This window comes from Patella vulgata, chromosome 9 (assembly GCF_932274485.2).
Source record: "Patella vulgata chromosome 9, xgPatVulg1.2, whole genome shotgun sequence".
In the NCBI taxonomy this organism is placed as follows: Eukaryota; Metazoa; Mollusca; class Gastropoda; family Patellidae; genus Patella; species Patella vulgata.
The window spans coordinates 36,605,235-36,625,222 of record NC_065887.2 but is presented as its reverse complement, the minus strand read 5'-3'; the positions used below and the strand labels follow the sequence as shown (position 1 = coordinate 36,625,222).

The 19,988-nt window shown below is 37.7% G+C and overlaps 1 protein-coding gene across 1 annotated transcript; it reads right to left on the bottom strand.

Moving 5' to 3' along the window:
- Positions 1-3,182: 3,182 nt before the first annotated feature.
- LOC126832171 (protein TsetseEP) lies at positions 3,183-15,903 on the bottom strand. Its single transcript, XM_050562876.2, has 6 exons — positions 15,746-15,903; positions 8,892-9,009; positions 7,871-7,983; positions 6,626-6,749; positions 5,636-5,739; positions 3,183-4,217 (listed from the first exon to the last, which is right to left on the bottom strand). The coding sequence occupies exons 1-6, from the start codon at positions 15,789-15,791 to the stop codon at positions 3,649-3,651; spliced, it is 1,074 nt and encodes a 357-aa protein (XP_050418833.1). The 5' UTR covers positions 15,792-15,903; the 3' UTR covers positions 3,183-3,648.
- Positions 15,904-19,988: the final 4,085 nt, after the last annotated feature.

Sequence of the window (19,988 nt, the reverse complement as noted above, 5' to 3'; positions counted from 1 at the left end):
TCCAGGGCCTTTAAGCTTCAATCACACTGAATTCAGTTCAGGAAAACAATGAGAATGACTTTCAAATTTCAACAGGCCGATAAAACATGAAACTTTTATGGGAAGATAATTAAAGGATGTGATAGAATCTGTAAAAACTGCAATTTAGAAGATATTGAAGATGCATATCATATTAATTTAATTTACCGATTATATACCGATTTTAGGAATAAAGAAATACATTTAAACAAAAAAAAACTTGACGGTTTTTATAAACTTATACCATTAATAAATACCGATAAAATTTATGAATTAATTAACTTAGAGAAATTCCTATATGCTGCAAACAAGCAACAAACATAGAAAAACGTTTGCTGTCCTATAAATTCGGGGGGGGGGGGCTGAATGGCCGAATGGTTAGTGCGTGCGCATTGTAGCATGAGGTCTGTCATTGATTCAACTGGCGTAGAGTAGTGTCGGCTGTCCGACCCCGTGGGTTTTCTCCGGGTCCTCCAGTTTCCTCCCACTGCTAAAGACCCCTACGCCCAAGCCAATTATTGAAATAAAGTTGAACCATATGTTAGACTCGAAATGACCTAGTTTGTGTAGAGTGGACGTTAAACCCCATTTTTCTCTCTCTACTCTATAATGTCTACTGTGTGTTTGATATTATCTTTGTTCATAGTGTATTTTATTGCATTGTCTAATATGTCTTTGAATTAAAGGAATAAAGAACCCGAACTTGAGATGGATGTAGTTTAGATCAATTTAGTTTTAGCTTGGATAAATTTAGTATGATCAATTATGACTTATTATTCTTAATGCCAATTTCTTGGGAATTGAACCTAACTACAGTTCATAATAAATAAAGGTAGTTTTTGGAGCAGAGATCGGGTGTCATGTTTTTATATAAACAATATTTTGATCCATTAGAAATTAATTTGAGGAACCGGCTAGCATATGTTGACCCCTGTTCAATTTACACAAATAAATGTAAATAATGTACATACATTTAATCATATTATTGTTTATAATATTAATTTGTGATAATACAGATGTAAAGGTACAACAGAGAGCCCCCCCCCCCTCCTCCTCCTCCCGACACACACACACACACATGCAATGATCAATGAGAACTCCTCAAAATAAAAGTAGGTACGCTAGGTGTTCTAGGTTGGTAAGTATACCCCGTCTCGTGTACGACATTAGTCTATACATATGAAAAATAGAATAAATAAATGGTGGGATGATATGAACTTTACCACCAACAGTGTTAAAATAAGTTTATTTTGTTCAATTGAACGGGCAGTGTGGGCACCGATTTACAAAAGACCTTATACAAACATTAAAGCACGCCATGCCCACTAGCAATCGGATTCGGAACGCAAATCTGGCAACCAACTTTAGTCACGTGGCGTTGCTGGATTTAGACCAAAGCCTGACCATAACAAAAGCAACAAAATCGTAACGCAAAAGATGGGGGTGGGAGAGAAAAACTATGTAAAAACCAGACTTTGCAAAGCTGTCTGCCCGGACCTCACTTCTAATATCCCATGGCGTTAACTCGTACCTACGTCTACCCCTAAAGGGAGCCATGGCGTCTAAGTGGGTAAGACACTGGCATGGCGGTCGCGTGTTGGATCCCTGCATTGGCCGAGAAAGTTCATTGGGATTAGGTGTTCCGGATCAGGTAAGCACATCCAGCTTTTAACAAGAATCCTAATTGATGAATAAATGGCTGAGAACCAGGACTTTAAGTATAAAATATAAAATGTATAAATGAAATGTTGTTTAAGTCCAACATTTCATCATTGAGCAGATTAATGGAAACTGGATAAAATATGTTGTTGTTTATTACAAGGGATAACATACAAACTACTTACGTTTATCAACTGAATCCCCAAAGTACTTGCTATGTTGCTAATATGTTGCTAGTCACACGTGTATAAATAAGGTTTTGAAGGTTTAAGCTAATTTATATCAGCCAGATGTTTATGCTGAACAGATTTTAAAGCCAATATGAAAACATGTCTTTATCGTGCTATTATCAATCAGTATACGACAGTCTTAATTATATCTTTAATTAATGTGACTCGTTTATAAATATTCGACTGGGATTTGAACAGTGTCAAATGGGTTAACACCGTTAACCCTTTATTGCCCAGTCAGTTTGAAACATGAATACTCTTCATATAGATCAGTGGTTCTCAACCTTTTTTGCCAACGGCACACCTTGGAACACATGAAAAAATAGCGGTCACATTGCTTAATATATATGAAAAATATTTGAATTTTGCAAAATAAAAACATGGCAAGTCATAGATGGCATACAACCGTAGACACAGATAGTCCTAGACACATAGAATGATTCAAACTACATAAAGAAAAACACAGCTATGAACTTACCAGTAGACACCAGTGAATACTCAATTGGGATCACGTGGTTTTTCGCATGTTCTTAGTGTGCCGTTCAAAATTTCGTGGCACACTTAGGAAGATCTCCCGACATAGTTATATGCGGCGGCACACTGGTTGAGAATCAATGATATAGATTAAAATCTTTCAAAGGCAGTGTGATATAGTATATTACATTGTCTTTTACAGTCCTATTTACTTAAAGTAAACAAATTATTGTGCGCTGATAGATTGTAAAAAGGCCCTTAAACCTCTAGACAGATCGTCTTTATTTTTGACACTATAAAATGAACTAAGTGGCAGATCTATAATAAACATATATTATGTAAGATAATACGAAATCGACTATAAAACATGACAGAACTCTTTCTAACTGTGAACTTGGTTTCAGCCAGGGCGACCATTTGTCACCGTTGCTATTTGAAATTTTTCTAAACGATTTTGAAGTTTAATTAAGTGGGAATTATAACAGACTGAGAGGAATCGTGAAATATAACCAGTGATGATACGGCAATATTTTCAGAATCAGCCGACAATCGTCAAAGCTCTAAATTCCGGTCTAGCACAGAAATAATATAAATATGTTCAATCCCGAATTTGAAAGAAATATATTTCAATACTATATTAACAGTTTTGAAAATTGGTTAGAGCTATTTTCAGTCGCAGGTGAAGGTGTGATGGACCGTAAATGTTCATCTGAATTATAACGCTCGTTAATAAATAATTATACCCTCCCTCTTTTATTTCAGATTTATATTTCTGCTCAAATATTAGTGACAACAATACAATTGTATTTATCAGAACATTTATTGAACACACTTATTTCATTGTTATTTTCTTACTTTATCATGTATACCTACATTTTTCAAATTGATTTTTAACTAATGGCTTGTTTGAACTAAAAACAAATTGAGTGAAAGATTGTGAACGATGTCATAATATACCCATCTCCCCTTGAACCCCTGGGAGTTATCTCCCCTTAAACAAAAATAGCTAAACGGAAGGCAACCCCAATTCGTCAAAATATAATAATATCTCACATACAATATGAAGGGTTTTACGAGTTTTGCGAATACCAAATAGGTGCGTGACAACAATTACACAGGTTATTTATTAAATCACCTGGATAAAAGAATAAATATAAAATATAAATTTAAAATAATGACCACAAAGCAGGATTTGCGATTTTTGTTGTTGTAAATAAATGTCGATATTGCAATCCGCGGCGGCGATCTTCAATTCAGTCGGAGTTTCTTATTTAGTCTCGGGTTCTGGTTCAGCCCTGGTCTCGGGTTCAGGTTCAGCCCCGGTCTCGGGTTCAGGTTCAGCCCCGGTCTTGGGTACAGGTTCAGCCCCGGTCTCGGGTTCTGGTTCAGCCCCGGTTTCGGGTTCAGGTTCAGCCCTGGTCTCGGGTTCTGGTTCAACCCCGGTTTCGGGTTCTGGTTCAGTCTCGGGCCCAGGTTCAGCCCCGGTCTCGGGTTCAGGTTCAGCCCCGGTCTCGGGTTCTGGTTCAGTCTCGGGCTTAGGTTCAGCCCCGGTCTCGGGTTCTGGTTCAGTCTCGGGTTCAGGTTCAGCTCCGGTCTCGGGTTCAGGTTCACCCGTGGTCTCGGGTTCAGGTTTGCCGGCTGTCTCGGGTTCTGGTTCAGCCCCGGTTTCGGGTTCTGGTTCAGTCTCGGGCTCAGGTTCAGCCCCGGTCTCGGGTTCTGGTTCAGCCCCGGTTTCGGGTTCTGGTTCAGTCTCGGGTTCAGGCCCGGTCTCTGGTTCTGCTTTGGTTTCAGGTTCAGATTGAGGCTCCGATGTAGCTACGGGGTTTGTTTTTGAACCTGAAAAAAAATGGAATTTAAAATATATATCACACATTCTTTTATCCCTTGAAATTATTAATAAAAAGATTGTGTCTCAAATGTACCCCAGGCAATGTCCAAACGTCAACATACTGAGCGCCATGGAAAACGCATCACTTTTTTTCCCAAATATTTTATTACTAGGTGGTTTTGTATGTATAATATTATGCAATACTATGAACTTTTGTTTCACACAATGCTCCCAAACGCAAAAAATATCGGCCCGTGTGCAAAAAAATAAATTGTGCGAGATGCACATGAAAAACCCAATATTCACGCGCAGCATTGTGTGTGAGCCCTTTAAAAGCATGTTTTCAACTTAATGTGCAGTACATGAACTGTGAAACGTCAATCTGTCGTAATTTGTTGTTGGACGTGTGAAGGAATCGAGCTAGAGATGCCGAGACTTACTGAAAATCAACGGAATGAAGCCATGGGAATGTCCAGGGCTGGCATGTCTACACGTGCTATTGCCAGAAACACTTCAATTGTCATCAGTCCACTATTGTAAGGTTGGTGGAACGTGTTCGAGTTACTACATCAACACGTGACCGTCAACGTCCTGGTCCACAACGCGTTACAACCCAGGCTCAAGACCGCTACATCCGGGTCACTCATCTGCGTGACAGATTCCGCCCAGCGACTCGAACAGGTGCAGCAGTCGTCGGAAGACAAGGACCAGTAAGTGCCAACACCGTAAGACGTCGTCTAAGAGTAGTAGGACTCCGTGCACGACGACCTTATGTTGGAGCTATCCTCAGGAATCATCACCGTCAGCGGCGTTTGATATGGGCTCAAGGACACCAGACATGGAGAAGAGTAGACTGGCAAAGTGTGCTCTTCAATGATGAGAGTCGCTTTCATCTTTATCACGCTGATGGCACCGATAGAACATGTCTGGGATGAGATTGGACGCCGTCTGTATCAGAGACAACAGATGCACACCATTGCTGCTTTAGAAGCTGCTCTTGTCCAAGAATGGAACAATTTGCCCCAGGCCTTCTTTTAAATATTGGTTAATTCCATGCGACGTCGCTGCACAGCGTGCGTAAGAGCCTGTGGAGGACACACGCGCTACTGACATCTGTGTCGTACTTTTGGTTTTGACCCCTCTGACTTTGTACCCTTGATTACAGATTAAACATCCATAAGTGTACAAATGTGTTGTTATTGATGTGTTCCCATTTGAATATTGTTCACAATAAGAAGCAAAATAAATAAGATATGTTTAAAGGATCATTTTGTTATACGAAAAACTAAGTGATGCATTTTCCATGGCGCTCAGTATATTTTGAATAAATCACACTTTTAGCAACTTTGATATTTGCTTTCAAAAGAGCCCAACCAGCACGAATTATACAAAATACATAATACAAATATAAATACAAATCTCTTACCACATGACGAACTGGTGTATTTATAAATATTCTCAATATACTTATCAAACAGATTCAATGCGAAGTCACAGCCCTTCAGACAGTTTCGTACTTTTAAGATCGAGCTGGAACAAAGATATAGAGAGGATTATTTAAAAATACATTATGGGAGATTCGATAACGAGTTGGCAGTTCTCACTATAATAGTTAAAAACTAGATAATGTAAAGGCAATTTGCTGAAAATTTCATTCAAATTGATCCACTATGAACCGAGAACAAAGCGATTGAACTTCCGTCTAGCCTTGATCATCATTACTAAAGTCAGTTCGATAAACAGCATAGTCTCGATTATCCATTTAATCGTTAAATCGTGAAGTAAAGTTATGCAGTAAATCGGCTCACAATCCACTAAAGATCGCAGGCTAGCGATGCCATCTAGAGTTGATTATGGTCTGGATAAGTTAATTAATGTCCAATTAATAATTTAGATAACATTTCGGGCCTAAAGAAAGACCCGCAATAGACAGATTTAGCTCTTGCATAATGTATCTTTAAAGGAGACATTGGTGAAGATCACAAATACGTCTCCTAGTATCGTACACACACGTTGTGGATCGTTTTGCTACAATTTTGATATCTGATATGTTATTTTGATATCAATCTTTCCAAACAATCTCAACTGTAAGCCATGTCGAATACACAGCGGACGATCGAAAGTGATGTCATAATTCTTTACTCCCCCAACAATCCGACCTGCCTCGATGCCACTAAGCAACAGGTACTAACTACGCATGTCAGCATTACTATAAATAGATTTTTCCCCAACCACCCCGCTCCACTGCCATACCTACAAAATATAAATTTACCCCCCAACACGTCAAAGAGATATAATAATCCGCTTAACGCCTATTGTCCAGTTTCCAGATTTTCAAAGTCCAGTTATCTTGATATCTTACCGAACCTATTCGATTACAACTGGTTAAACCCAAGTTATGACGTTATATACTTACTCGCAGATATCATCAAAAGTTGGGCTGGTCAACCGAGATAATTGGTTTGTGTATCTGGTACATAGTCGAACTTTTTTAGCCCTACAAGATGGCACTCTGGTCGCGATACTGGTAGATGGTTCTTCTGAAATCATATTTTCAACAAGACAAATGTAAATGATCTATCTCAAAACTAGGAAAACTGCAGAATTAGTTAAAGATGCATTATGCAAGCCAGAGCTAAATCTACCCACTGCAGAATTTTCTTTTGACTCAAAATGTGATACATAAACTAGAATTTAGACATTTATTAACATTACAAGCCTATTATCAACTCTCTAAACTGTCGTATGGCCGAGACTGGATTTAAACATCCACGAGATTTGAAAAATTTACGATAAAATTAATATACAACCGAGGCTAAGTCTCGATTGTCAAGTACCTTTGCTAAGACAATGAACGATCTACGCCATAACGTTGTTCAGAAGAGAGAGAGAGAGAGAGAGCGAGAGAGAGAGAGAGAGAGAGAGATGGTATTAACGTCCACTAGACAAAAACTAGGCCATTTCGGGACTAACATATGGTTCAATTTTATTTCAATAATTCGCTTGCGAGTAGGGGTCTCTAGCAGTGGGAGGAAACCGGAGGACCCGGAGAAAACCCGCGAGGTTGGAAAGGCGAAACCACGTCAGTTGACTCAATGACAGACCTTGTGATACAGCGCGCACGCGCTAACCATTCGGCCATCCACCCCCTTACTCAGAATACAGTAATTTGAATGAAATTTTCAATATATTCACTTTTCATCATCTATTTTAGAATTATTATAGCAAGAACGTCTAGTTCTTTACCCAAATCTTACATAATGCATTTTAAGATACGTTTTGGACACGATACAACAGCAAAAAAAGTAGCTTTGACTTCAATTATACCGTCATTCAGATACTCCCCCCCCCCCCCGCCCCACAATAAAAAGGAACGAAATTAGGGAACTTCTGTCCGGACAACGGCCTTACGGTCCAGTCTAATATCGAATTCACACTGCCAAGGGGTCTGTTATGTGCACTCCAATGAGTATCCGGGGCCTTGCCAGGCCCTGTGTCCTACACAAATGACAAGGGATTAAGGGGTCAACGCAGGGATCAAACACGGGACCTCCAGGTCAGCGAGCCAACGCCTTACTCATTGAGCCACCGCCCCCCCCCCCCATTGGTATAATGTATTGGTATAATTACAGGCAACAGATGACCCGGTCAGCATACTTACTATCACAGGTAATCTGTGCATGCTGTAGAACGATATTAATCGAATCATTAAACGCTTTGGCAGCTACATCACAATTTTTGGTGGTAAAACAAGCTCTAACGTTCTTTATAGCCCTGTAAAAAAAACACAGTGGGAATATTAAAAATATATTTGACTCATTGACAAACATCTTTTTGGTCTCGGATTATTCACTTCATTGAGTGTCTACATCTGAGAAATTACGGGCGTTGCAGTAAATTTAATACTCAATAACATTTATTAAGGTCTGTATAGAAATTTAAGTTTTCAAATATTCTGTGATAACAAAATGGATGTCACGCCCCTTATCCTACTGCCAATCCCCGGGTCTAGCACGGGCATCATATATTTTAACCAACATAATTAAATGTTGGTGTAAGTAACCTGTCTAAAAATATTATTTTCCTAAAAATAACTTCCCGTGTACAAACTGTGTGATTTGATGGATATATTTGGACTAAGAACATATTCAAACTGATTAATCTATCAAATTCCCCCCCCCCCCCAGCTATAAAAAAATCTATTAAAAGAAGGCGATGTTTTTGTCACGTGATTTGGCGTCGCAGTACCTAGCAACGGAGAACTCATTGCACATAAAAGTCAATGTTGTTTTTAATCGCTCTCCATTTATCATAAATGTCGAAGCTTAAGTAAATTCTCGGATTTTCCCGTCCCCACTTTTCCCCGTCCGTTCACCATCTAGTTTATCAACATATACGTCAAGCGCTCCCTAACGCCAAGAGCTCAGACAAACTACGCTTGCAACCTTTGACGTCATTCGAGCCGTCAGCCCTTAATCGTCAGGCTGCCAGTTAGTAACACCCTTTCATTTCCCACTTGTGCTCGCTCTATAAGTGTTTTTCCAGGAATCCAGTATTTTTGTTGTAAGATTGGGTGTCTCTACTTTCCATATATACCAAAATTGCACTACTTTTATTGGAAATAACCACCCGATAAATACTTTTGTGGGAAAGTATCTTTAAATAATTATAATGTCACTTACGTGCATATGTCGACAATTGTAGGACTTGTTAATCGAGCCAATGCCGTGGTATGACGAGTACAATATGTAACTGTTGAAGACGAACATAAAGCTGATACGGACGCCTGCGTACTAACCCCTGCAAGGAGTGAAAAACATATAGTTATATGTATACGTTTAAAGCAATATTTGAATTCTTTTCTATGAAACGTTAACAGAAACCTACCCGGATTGGGTTATTTTATATGCAACAAATATCTATACGTTAATACAATTTTCTGTGACCAATCAAATAGCGCGTAAAACAACTATTAATATATTTAAATACAAGCGTATGTGCCTATGTGTAACCCTCTCTCTGATTTCGATACGTGTACGCATTATAAATATATACATACATACATACATACATGATTACATAAACATAAAACACATATGATACATAATAGATAAAATTATTTAGCGATAGGAAAAAACACAGACGACATCAACACCATTATCAACAACACACACACAAGAAATCATAGTCGCGCAAAAAGCGACGTAAGCGATGTGAGCATGGTCGGACCAAGGAATCCATCTGCTAGTCGCCCTACGATGCCATGACCCCCCATCGGATTTTCAAAGTCCTGGACATTGGCGGTTGACATCCGAGAATTCGGTGTTATCCGGCGATGCTGCGTCGTACTTTCGACTGGTATCGGTGTTCTGTTTTTTGTGTATTTAGTGGGAAAAATGTATCAAGAAAACACATTAAAACTCCGTTTAGCGGCAATATTTTGGCTACAACTTGTGCTACTAGGAGGCGTTTTCAAGGTAACTGAACTAATTTGTATTCGAGGTTTGAACGCAGAATCTGTGAAAAATGTCATTGACGAACTACAAACGTACTTTTTTCTTTTTGTTGCCAATGAATCGATAAACGTTTGTTTCTGGACTCGTATTCTTCGACGGTTAATCCATATTATTATTTGATGTGTGTAATATGTGTAGTTTTTGTATAGACTACATTACTTGTGATATTTCGGATTTCGGTTCCAACGCATTTGGTAAGGCTATGGGATCAGGAATTTTGCGGGGATTGACATACGTAATTGTTGTTAGCTATATAATGTTTCCGGGCATACTTCACATCATGATTCGTAACGTTATGGCCTTCGCGGATATGACTCTCCGTTATAACAAGGTCTCCAGGTTATTTATCACTGACCGACTTCAAACTAGGTTTGATGTAGTTACACGACCATTTGTGTTAGGTTGGGTCCACCACATGCTCAAGGCCCCAGGACCCCCACCATGGTTGATCAATAATATATGTTTTGTTTAAGATTCGCAATGAAAAGCATCCATATGGCTTTGCCAATCTTTACACGAGATTCAATCCTAAGTTTATTTCGCTGTATCTATCTATCTATTCTCCCCCAGACAATCTAATTCAAAGTTATATTTTTAATTCCTTTCGTTTTTCGTTTTTCATTTCTATACGCCTACAGCTAGACTGGGTGTTTATAATGGTCAATGCGATAAAGTCAATACAGTTTTTGACATATCAATTTCAGATTTAGTGTGAAGATTTGTGGGCATGATAGGATAAACCCTATTGATTTTTAGCGGTCTGTGACCTTCCATTCCAGATTTGTTTACGTTTTACTGAAAACCCTGTGAACGTGCATGAGCCTACAGTTTTTAACAGATTTATTTTACATTTGTGAACACGATAGACGTCAAATTTCTTAAAGCTACGATCCCAGAAAAATATTTATTTCCAATAAAAGTATGGCAATTTTGGTATATATGGAAAGTGGATATATTCAATCTTACTAGAAAAATACTGAATTCACTGAAAAACACTAATGGAGCGCATACAGGACAAAAATGTAAGGGTTTCCCTAATCGACTTCCCGACGATTAGGAGTGTCTGCACGCGTGACGTCGAAGGTTGCACGCGGAGATTGAGCTCTTGATGTACATTTTGATAAACTTTATGAAGAATAAGACGTACAACACTTTCTGAGATAAAAATCACGGAAAAAGACGCGTGCAGTGGATAATCCGAAAATTTAATTAGGCTTCGATATTTGTAATAAATAGTCAGCGATTAAAGACAACATCGTCTTGTGTATGCAATGGATTCTCCTCCGACTTCGCTTGCGGTGCTAGGTACTGAGAGAGGTAAGTCACGTGACACAAACATGACCTCAGTTGATCGATTTTTTTTATAGCAAAAATTTTGATAAATTAATTCGTTTGAATATGTTTTTAGTCCAAATATATCATCAAATCAGACAGTTTGTACCCGGGAATGTATCTTTATAGGATCATGTCCTTATCAAATTTGGTCAACATCCATGCATTCCTTTCAGGTAGGCGTATATCCACACATTCCAAGCGGCCGTCGACAGTAAAATCAATCTGATTAAAATACAGATCTTTATTTCGTTTCGTTTTTTTATACTTTCGATGGCCTACACTACATGAAGATCTGACAAATTATAGCGATAGGTCACGTCAGGGGTCAAAAGACCGACTTATGACCCTATGACGTCAGACATTTGATTATCAACCAATCAGCATTGATGTTACTAGTGGATTACCCACAGTTCCGTGAAAAACACGACCTAAAGCTCACCGTAACAGACCGTTTCATTGGCTTATCCATGACACCATACAGAACACGAGTTAAAGACCACCCTTCCAGATCCAAGTGTAGTAAAGACAAGTAAAACGAAATTTTGAACTATAAAAACGAAACGAAATAGGATCTGTGTTTCAACCAGATTGACAGTAAAATATACAACGCGGGATGAGAAACACGAAAAGAAATTGAAAAAATATTTGATTTTAATCATTAAAAGAAAATTTGTAGATGCAGTTTAATTAAGATTAAACATTCATTTCTTTTGTTTCCCTTTTCTTTTGTAGGCTCCGTTTCACCTGGGCCTACAGAGATATTTCCTTTATAATGCTCATTTGAAAAAGCATCGAATATAGAGCAAATGTTTTGGGTAAATGAATATGATATTATAATCGCATTTAGTTTCCCGAGGAGAGTGCCAATGTCTATTTAAAGTGAATGTTCGGTGAAATGCGCGAACAGTTCAAATTGAACAACAGTCGTTTGCGACTATTTTATTATTACTATTATTTTGTCGTTTGTGATTTAGAGATTTGCAATTACTTCAGCATTTTTTTCTAGGTTCATTACAAATGACACTCGAAACAAGAATACATTGTGTACTGATTTCAAAATGTTCATTATGTCTTAAATATCGGATATTAGGATCATATATTTTCATAGCAAGATAATAATATCAATATTGATTGAAATGGACTATTATTGAATCAAATGTTAGTCCCAAAATCACCTAGTTTGTGTCGAGCGGACGTTAAACCCCATTCTCTCTCTCCTCTCTCTCTCTCTCTCTCTCTACCCATTCTCGGAAGGGTTATTAGAAGATGTACATCCAGCAACATTCGGCCATACGCATCTTGATGTCTCCACACTCCAGTGTAGTCCACCAGGACAAACGTGTTCCACTAGACTTCCGTTGGAACATTGTAGAAATTTCGTACAGTCGGAATGTGGACGATATTCACCATGTTGGCATGCTGCTACGGCATCAATCACAAATAGTGCTGAATACATAATAAAATGATTAAATGATTCATTGGCCAGAGTAATTCTACACAAAAAGCTGATTTTTAAAGATAAATAAAGCATTATTAATTATACATGGTTTAATGCTAAATGATGCCAATGAATGGTACAAACAATCCGAATATATACAGTTACAATATTCATTGTCCAATCAACATGGTCGTAATAAAGAAATGGTGGCAAAATGTTTTTTATTTCTCAGAATCAAGGGATGAATAAACTACTAGACTGCAAAATTTCATAAGCCGCCTTTGTTGTATTGTATTCAGGACGCTTATTTCACACAAAATATTATTTTATATCCAAGTGGACCTTCCATATTAACATCTATCTGCATAATAAGTTTATGAAAATATGCATATGCATTTAAACAACATTTAGATATTATCTACCACCTGTAGCACTTTCCCCTCAAACTAGCAATAAATTGTTTATTGGAATTTTCTATTAAACAGAAACGTTCTTGTCGCTGTAAAATACTCGATCAATATACCAAGTGTTAATTTATATAATAATTTAAAGCATACACTATTTAACACCACATCTTTCTGCATGAAATGACAATAAATTGCTTTTTGAATAAAACGGAACATACTTTTCTTTCGTTATTGTAGCTGTAAAATCATATATACGAATTATTATTTTATATAGCGTATTTCTACTGATGATTAAAGTAATCAGGTACCGCAGAAATTTGCAACACGTTTTAACATCCAATGAACAAGAGTATATGGTAGTTTCAGGGCTCCCAAAACTAGTTTAGGTTCTTAAGTAATTTGGTGTCCCCGTTTAATCATGAATTTATGTCGTTTTTGATGAATTGCTAAGGTTGTCGCAAGTTAGATGTGCAGAAGCTAGAAACACCAAGATATACTCTATAAAGCACAATTTACAGTCAGTTTTTCTAAAGAAATTTTGCGCCTATTCGAAGAGAACACCACCGGACCCCCACCCCCCATCTTACGAAATAGCTATTATGAAAATACAATTTTTGAGGGGGTTTCTTTTGGTCCAATTCGTTATTTCAGCACATTTCGCCTCTTATCACCATTTGTGTTTGAAGAATGTAAAAAAAGAGTTATTCTCCCACCACTAAAACACACTGAACCTTGTTGAAGACCGCCATATTGAATTATGTTAATTACGTCATTTCGCCATGGCCGAATTTGAGTATGGTGTTGTCTGATATATGTATCATTGAACCAAACTTTATTGGGGTTTTTTTTTTGCAATTCGATTTGGGGTAAAACGCTATCCTTCCCATACGCGACTTCATAGGTTGCACGCAATGGTGACGCGTCAGCTAAGTCACGTGACACAAACTGACAAACATGACTTCTGTTAATACATTTTTTATTGCGTGGGGTATTTCCTCGTGAATACAATGTTTTGAGAAGGATTTGAAGAAAAATTTAGTTTGATTATGCGTTTAGTCGAAATATATCATCAGATCACCCAGTTTGTACCGTGGAAGGTATCTTTAATGTGTCTTAAATTATTATTTTCTAATATAAAGGTAACAATTATTACCGTGATAAATATAATACATGTAGATAGGTTTTTTATTAGCGCTAGGAATTTCGAATCCGGGTGCTGGAATATGGGTGAGAAATACCGCTCGGTTGTTAAGATCATATTTTTATACTAACTACCAACATGTACATCATTGTCTTGATAATGTAATCATTCATTTAGAACCATGTCAGTTTGGCTTTGAAATATCCAAAAATGGTCTGGCTCCGCAATTCAATGTTCAAAAGTATCCCTATGACTTTATTGGCTAATATATGCAAAGTCGTTCTGTATTTGCAGAGCCAATGAGTATATCCTGCTGTTCATTTTGTAAATGTATGATTGTCAAATTGGGTATTGAGTTTTCGTGAAAAATTAATAAAAGTTTAATAATAAGTGTTATTTTTTATTTTTTTATTTTTTTTTTTTTGACGTCATAGGGGAATAACCTACCATGTGGTGAGTGTCCACCCAAGTCCAAAATACTGACTAAGCTACCTACTAAACTTTTCTTCAAAGAAATTCTCCCTACTCAAACTTTCCTACAGAACCAAAGTGAGATCCAGGACTATTATTGGTCAATTGAAATCAACATTGGCGTTGTTATTGCCCTGAAGGCTTCTGATATCCAATATTTAAGGCAAAATGAAAATTTTAATATTGACACACGAATCGCGTGCCAGAATGCTTTCCAGTGCCATTTGTAATGAAGCTACTCGATGAACGAGGCTAAACATGACCCACAGGAGAATACTACCGGTGTAGACTGGAATAACAAGACGCCAAAGACTGTCATTAAATTTGGACTCTTCGCGTATTTCGACGCACATAAATGATATGAAATTACGGTAAAAACAGAAACGACTGAATGTAAATCTGTTTATATAATTATAAATCATATTACATTATTATATGCGATTTGACACATTTGTGTCCATTTCTAGTTGCCAAAGAATAGCGATTTAGCTCCCTTAAATCCATTACAAGTGGGAACATCGCTAGAAAATCTCAAGTTACTTTTTCGGCAAAAACCGGGATTCAAATTCGATCAATGGAAATTAAACAGGATCTGTAAAAGGGTTACGATTCGTTTCTATCTAATTTTAAACATGATATTTGATCGGAATTTAATGTATTTACCTGGCCTTTATTAACCTATATCGGACAGCAGTACGTTTCTTTAGTTTCGAATTCAATAGGCCTACCTCAAACTGCGAAATTTACAAAAATCATGTAACATCCCCTAGTGCTAAATATTTTTTTTTAGGTAAAATATATTCCCTTTGTAATTATCTGTGAATATTGGTACCGTACACTTGCTATAGTTCTAGTATAGGCGGGCCAAATTGAAAATTAAAACTAAAAGTATGTACTTCCAGAATATTATACTCGTCCGTTTGATTAGCTCAGTAGGAGCAGAACAGTAGGCCGTTAAACCCCATTTCATTTCATTATATTTTTTTTTTCTTTTTTCTTTTTTTTTTTTTTTTTTTTTTTGAAGGAATGTGAATTATTTCCAAAATCACTTACTTCATAATTTTCAACAAAATTATGTTTAAAATTGTTGTACCCTTCAATCAAAACAAAAGTAATTAAAGATATTTTTGATTGAAAAGAACAATAAGAAGTCAATAATAAATTAATAAGAAAAGAGAAATTAATTTTATAAATAAAATATTTTTGTAATATTAAACTTCTTACTCACCAATTATTACAAAAGCAATTATAATATTTTTCATTTTGATGTCCATGTTGCTAACATATAATCCAACAACGGAAAATTCAAGAGCCCTCTCTTGCAACTGAGGGATCGACTATTGTTAATAATATTTTCTATTCGATACTTATTTAAACTCATAAAAAGATAAAAAAAAAAATCCACTGGGTGTGTCTTTTACGAGAAAAGCCGGGCTTGCGCAGTTGCATCCAAATAGTTCAATTGCAGATGGGGCAAATTATTTAATGGTTAAAGTGAAGGTCTGTCTATTTACTAATTTTAGTTGTTAATTTTTATTTCTAGACTAAAATGAAGACTGTTGAAATAAGAATGAATTTTACCTCTACATCTGCCCTGTCTGTGGAGGTAATATTTTAAAATGCAAACACCATCCTAAGAATACTTAGTTAAATTGTCTGTTTTAAGTTTTTTCCGAAACGAAAGCTGTCAAGCCAGTTTGAAGAGGTACATGTATTTGTATTTTCGTCAGACAGCAAATTTTCATTTATAATTTGACTATAATTTAATTTTTTTTTTGGGGGGGGGGGGGGGTGCTGCGCTTTAATTCATATTGCATACAAAATTTTGCTTTGAAACAATCATCACAAAGATAAATATGTTTTAAGATTTAATTTACGGGTCTATAGAGTTTCATGAATACGTGAGATGTACTATACTCTTATTGGGGGTAGGGGTGGGTGGGGGGTGGATTTTAGCAATTGGGCGAATCTAATATTTTTTTAAATATTACATTTAGGAGAGGGATTAAATAGGCTATGACTGTTATCAAACTCTATTCAATTTGAATAAAATATTGTTCATAAAACAAAAGTCCTCCCCAAAAAACAACAACATTTGTTTCTTTTGTGAACGTGATAATGTCACTTTAAATAAACTGACGTTTGTAGATATTTTTCACACTGTTATGAGTATATCGGGATGACTTATTTCCAAGAAATGGATTGAAATCACCGTTATGTTGAAATCACCGTTATGTTGAAATCAGGTATTTAATAACAGTAAGGGTTATATCCGGGTTATATTTTGTTTGTATACAATCATAATTGTTATTTACCAATACCGGGAATATTTCTTTCAAATCCCGAACAAATGAATAGTTAAATAGGACAGCGCGACCGGGTTATTATTTTATAGTCAGTGGAAAATTTCGCTGTACTCACTAGTACATAAAATAATTGACTGTTTCGGACACATACATTTAATTTATTCTAGGTTATATTGTGAAAATATATTAAAATTACATAATTAATAACGTTTTGAATATATCGCTATAATTCCCCTGTTTAGAATAAAAAGACCCCGTTGTTTTGTTTATTGGTTTTGATTTACACCCAGCGAGTCTACTATATAATACTACAGTTTCTGTACGTCTGTATCTTCAGGGGGCGGGGGTTGGGTGTTCTAGTGGTTTAACGCGTGCGCGTGAAATCATAAGGCTGTCATTGAGTCAAGTGGCTTGGTTTCGATTCCTTCGCGTTGCAAGTAGCAGGGTCGCCTGTCCGATCTGGAGGGTTTTCTCCGGGTCCTCCGATTTCCTCCCAGTACTATTGAAATAAAATTGAACCATATGTTAGTCTCGAAATGACATAGTTTGTGTCCAGTGGACGTTAAACTCCATTTCTCTCTATCCCTCTCTATTCTCCGGGGAGGCGCTGTGGCTTAGTGAGTAAGACAAAGGGCCTGACAAGGAACAACATCGGATGGGACGAAACAAGTCCCGTGTACACGTTAAAAAAAAAACCTTGACAGAATTCGAAATATGAGTAGGCCGTAGTACCGCTCTCCGGCCAATATGTATTGTTTAATGGTCGAGAGCGAGACATTAAGTAATATACTATTAAAAAAAAGTAGGGGATATTTGATTTTGGGGGCATAATACTAAAATATGCAAATGACTACGAAAAAAGTCACTATAGAACCTAACAGAAGAAACATTTCCAGTTACATGTGACGCCCAAACGCACCAATAGCTACCGCATGGAATGCAGGTGATGCTTGGGATCATCATGGGGGTCCAACCCAAGATTTGCACGACTCTGACTTTGAATGTTACAGTCATTGTGGCATTGAATTCCAGGGTGGAAACATCAGTTTAATTGTTTTAGTGACCAGAAAACAAATTTTGATATGCGTCGGCTTACCAAAAATGAAAGGTTACGTGCCCTTGGCATGCTACAGATCGGCACAACACAGGCGGTTGTGGCGCGGACGATGAATGTTTCTCAGTCTGTCATAAGCAGGCTATGGTCCAGATACCGTGATACACAATCTGTACAGGACAGACCACGCTCAGGTCGACCAAGGGCGACAACTCAAGCCCAGGATCGATTTATCCGTACCTTGGCCTTGAGAAATCGTGTCATCACAGCAAATCAGATCAGCGCTCGTCTTAAAACAGACACTGATGTGAGAGTGAGTGGCCAGACGATTCGGAATCGACTGCATAGGGGTCACCTTCGCGCCCGACGTCCTCGCGTGATCCCTTGTTTGAGAGATCATCACATTCAGGCAAGACGTCGTTGGTGTAGGGATCGTCAACACTGGGATAATCGACGCTGGAGCAATGTGATGTTTTCAGATGAGTCAAGGTTCACTGTTGATTTTTTGGACAGACGTAGGAGGGTGTGGCGTCGTCGAAACGAGCGCTTCCAAGACGTTAACGTCATCAGACATGATCGATTTGGGGGTGGTTCTGTTATGGTGTGGGGAGGCATCACTGTTGCTGGAAGAACGGCTTTACATGTTGTTGCAGGGCGTGTTACAGGCCAGTACTACCGGGACAACATCTTGGCAGTCCATGTTGTGCCGTTCGCACGACGTCATGGCCGCCGTTTCATCTTCCAGGATGACAACGCAAGATGTCACAGGGCCAGGATCGTTACAGGTTACCTCCAACAACAGAACATCACCACATTACCTTGGCCAGCACTGAGTCCCGACCTCTCCCCCATCGAGCATGTCTGGGACATGCTTGGACAGAGGTTACGTCAACGTCAACAACGTCCTGCCAATGTCCAAGAACTTGCTGCTGCGTTGCAACAGGAATGGGACAATCTGGACCAAAATGACCTTAGACGTCTCATTAGGAGTATGCCACGTCGGATCAATGCTTGTTTGGCAAACAGAGGAGGATTTACCCGTTACTGACTTGGTTGTGATGCTGTGGTAACTTTGCTGTTTGACCCCGGGTATCATTTTACCCTTATAATGGTCAGTCTGTGCCTTACTTAGTCTAACGATCATTTGGAATAAATCGATGAATGTGAACTTTATTTCATTTTGTCATTTGTTTCTTCGTCAGTTTCATTAGGTGACTTTAATAACACTTAAAAATCAAATATCCCCTACTTTTTTTGAATAGTATATATTGTAACAACATGAGGGCCGTAGGCCCGAATGTTTTTACAATATATTACGCAATGTCGTAAGCTCGAGACCATTAAACATCTTAAAATACTGACACTCCGCACGAGCTTTTACGTCACACTAGTCCAATATCTCACTGGTATGAATAAAGTACTATTGGCAAGTTGCCCGTACGATTATTTGAAATAATGGTATGCCAACATCAAAGGGTGACGTCACATCTGTATTTTAATCCCTCATAACACACTGTATGGCGTATGTCCGTCTTCATTAGCCAAGTCGGAGCAGAACTCTAGGACGCAAAATCCCATGATGTTTTATTTTTGTATGCCGAAATTTATGGAAGAATAACGTTGCCAATATGATTTCAATGTTTACGGTGCAAACTGCACATATCAGCAGTTCAAAATACTTAATTCATTTTTACAATGTGCAATTTCTATTGCTCCACAATACCAATATTACAGTGTTAAAATACACAATACACTTTTCAATAATACAATTACTGTATAATAGTTATTGCACATTACACTTTTCGATCCTGCATTATAGACAAATGCATAATAGAGCTCAGCATAATATTAGAACAGTAGAACGTTAAAGTGGCTAAGTCTTTAACTCAATATCATCTAGTCTCGGTCAGCCAGAATCTCCTAGTCTTCAACGTACGGAGGGTCCGGGACCGTTGTCAATATTTGACGAAAAGTTCCATAGCCCATGCGTAATCGGGAGTTTTTTTTATGTATTTGATTAATCAGTATCGTTGGCCAAGTCAAATAAGATTTACGCCCCTTCCCGCAATAAATCCCATAATTCTTGCATTATTATTAACAAACATGAATCG

Coding starts and splice junctions, on each gene's coding strand:
- LOC126832171 (XM_050562876.2), bottom strand. CDS start 15,791: ATGGACATCAAAATGAAAAATATTATAATTGCTTTTGTAATAATTG. Junction 6,750..7,870: donor TGCACAGATTACCTGTGATA/GTAAGTATGCTG, acceptor ATATGATTTCAG/AAGAACCATCTACCAGTATC. Junction 4,218..5,635: donor ATACACCAGTTCGTCATGTG/GTAAGAGATTTG, acceptor ATTTTTTTTCAG/GTTCAAAAACAAACCCCGTA.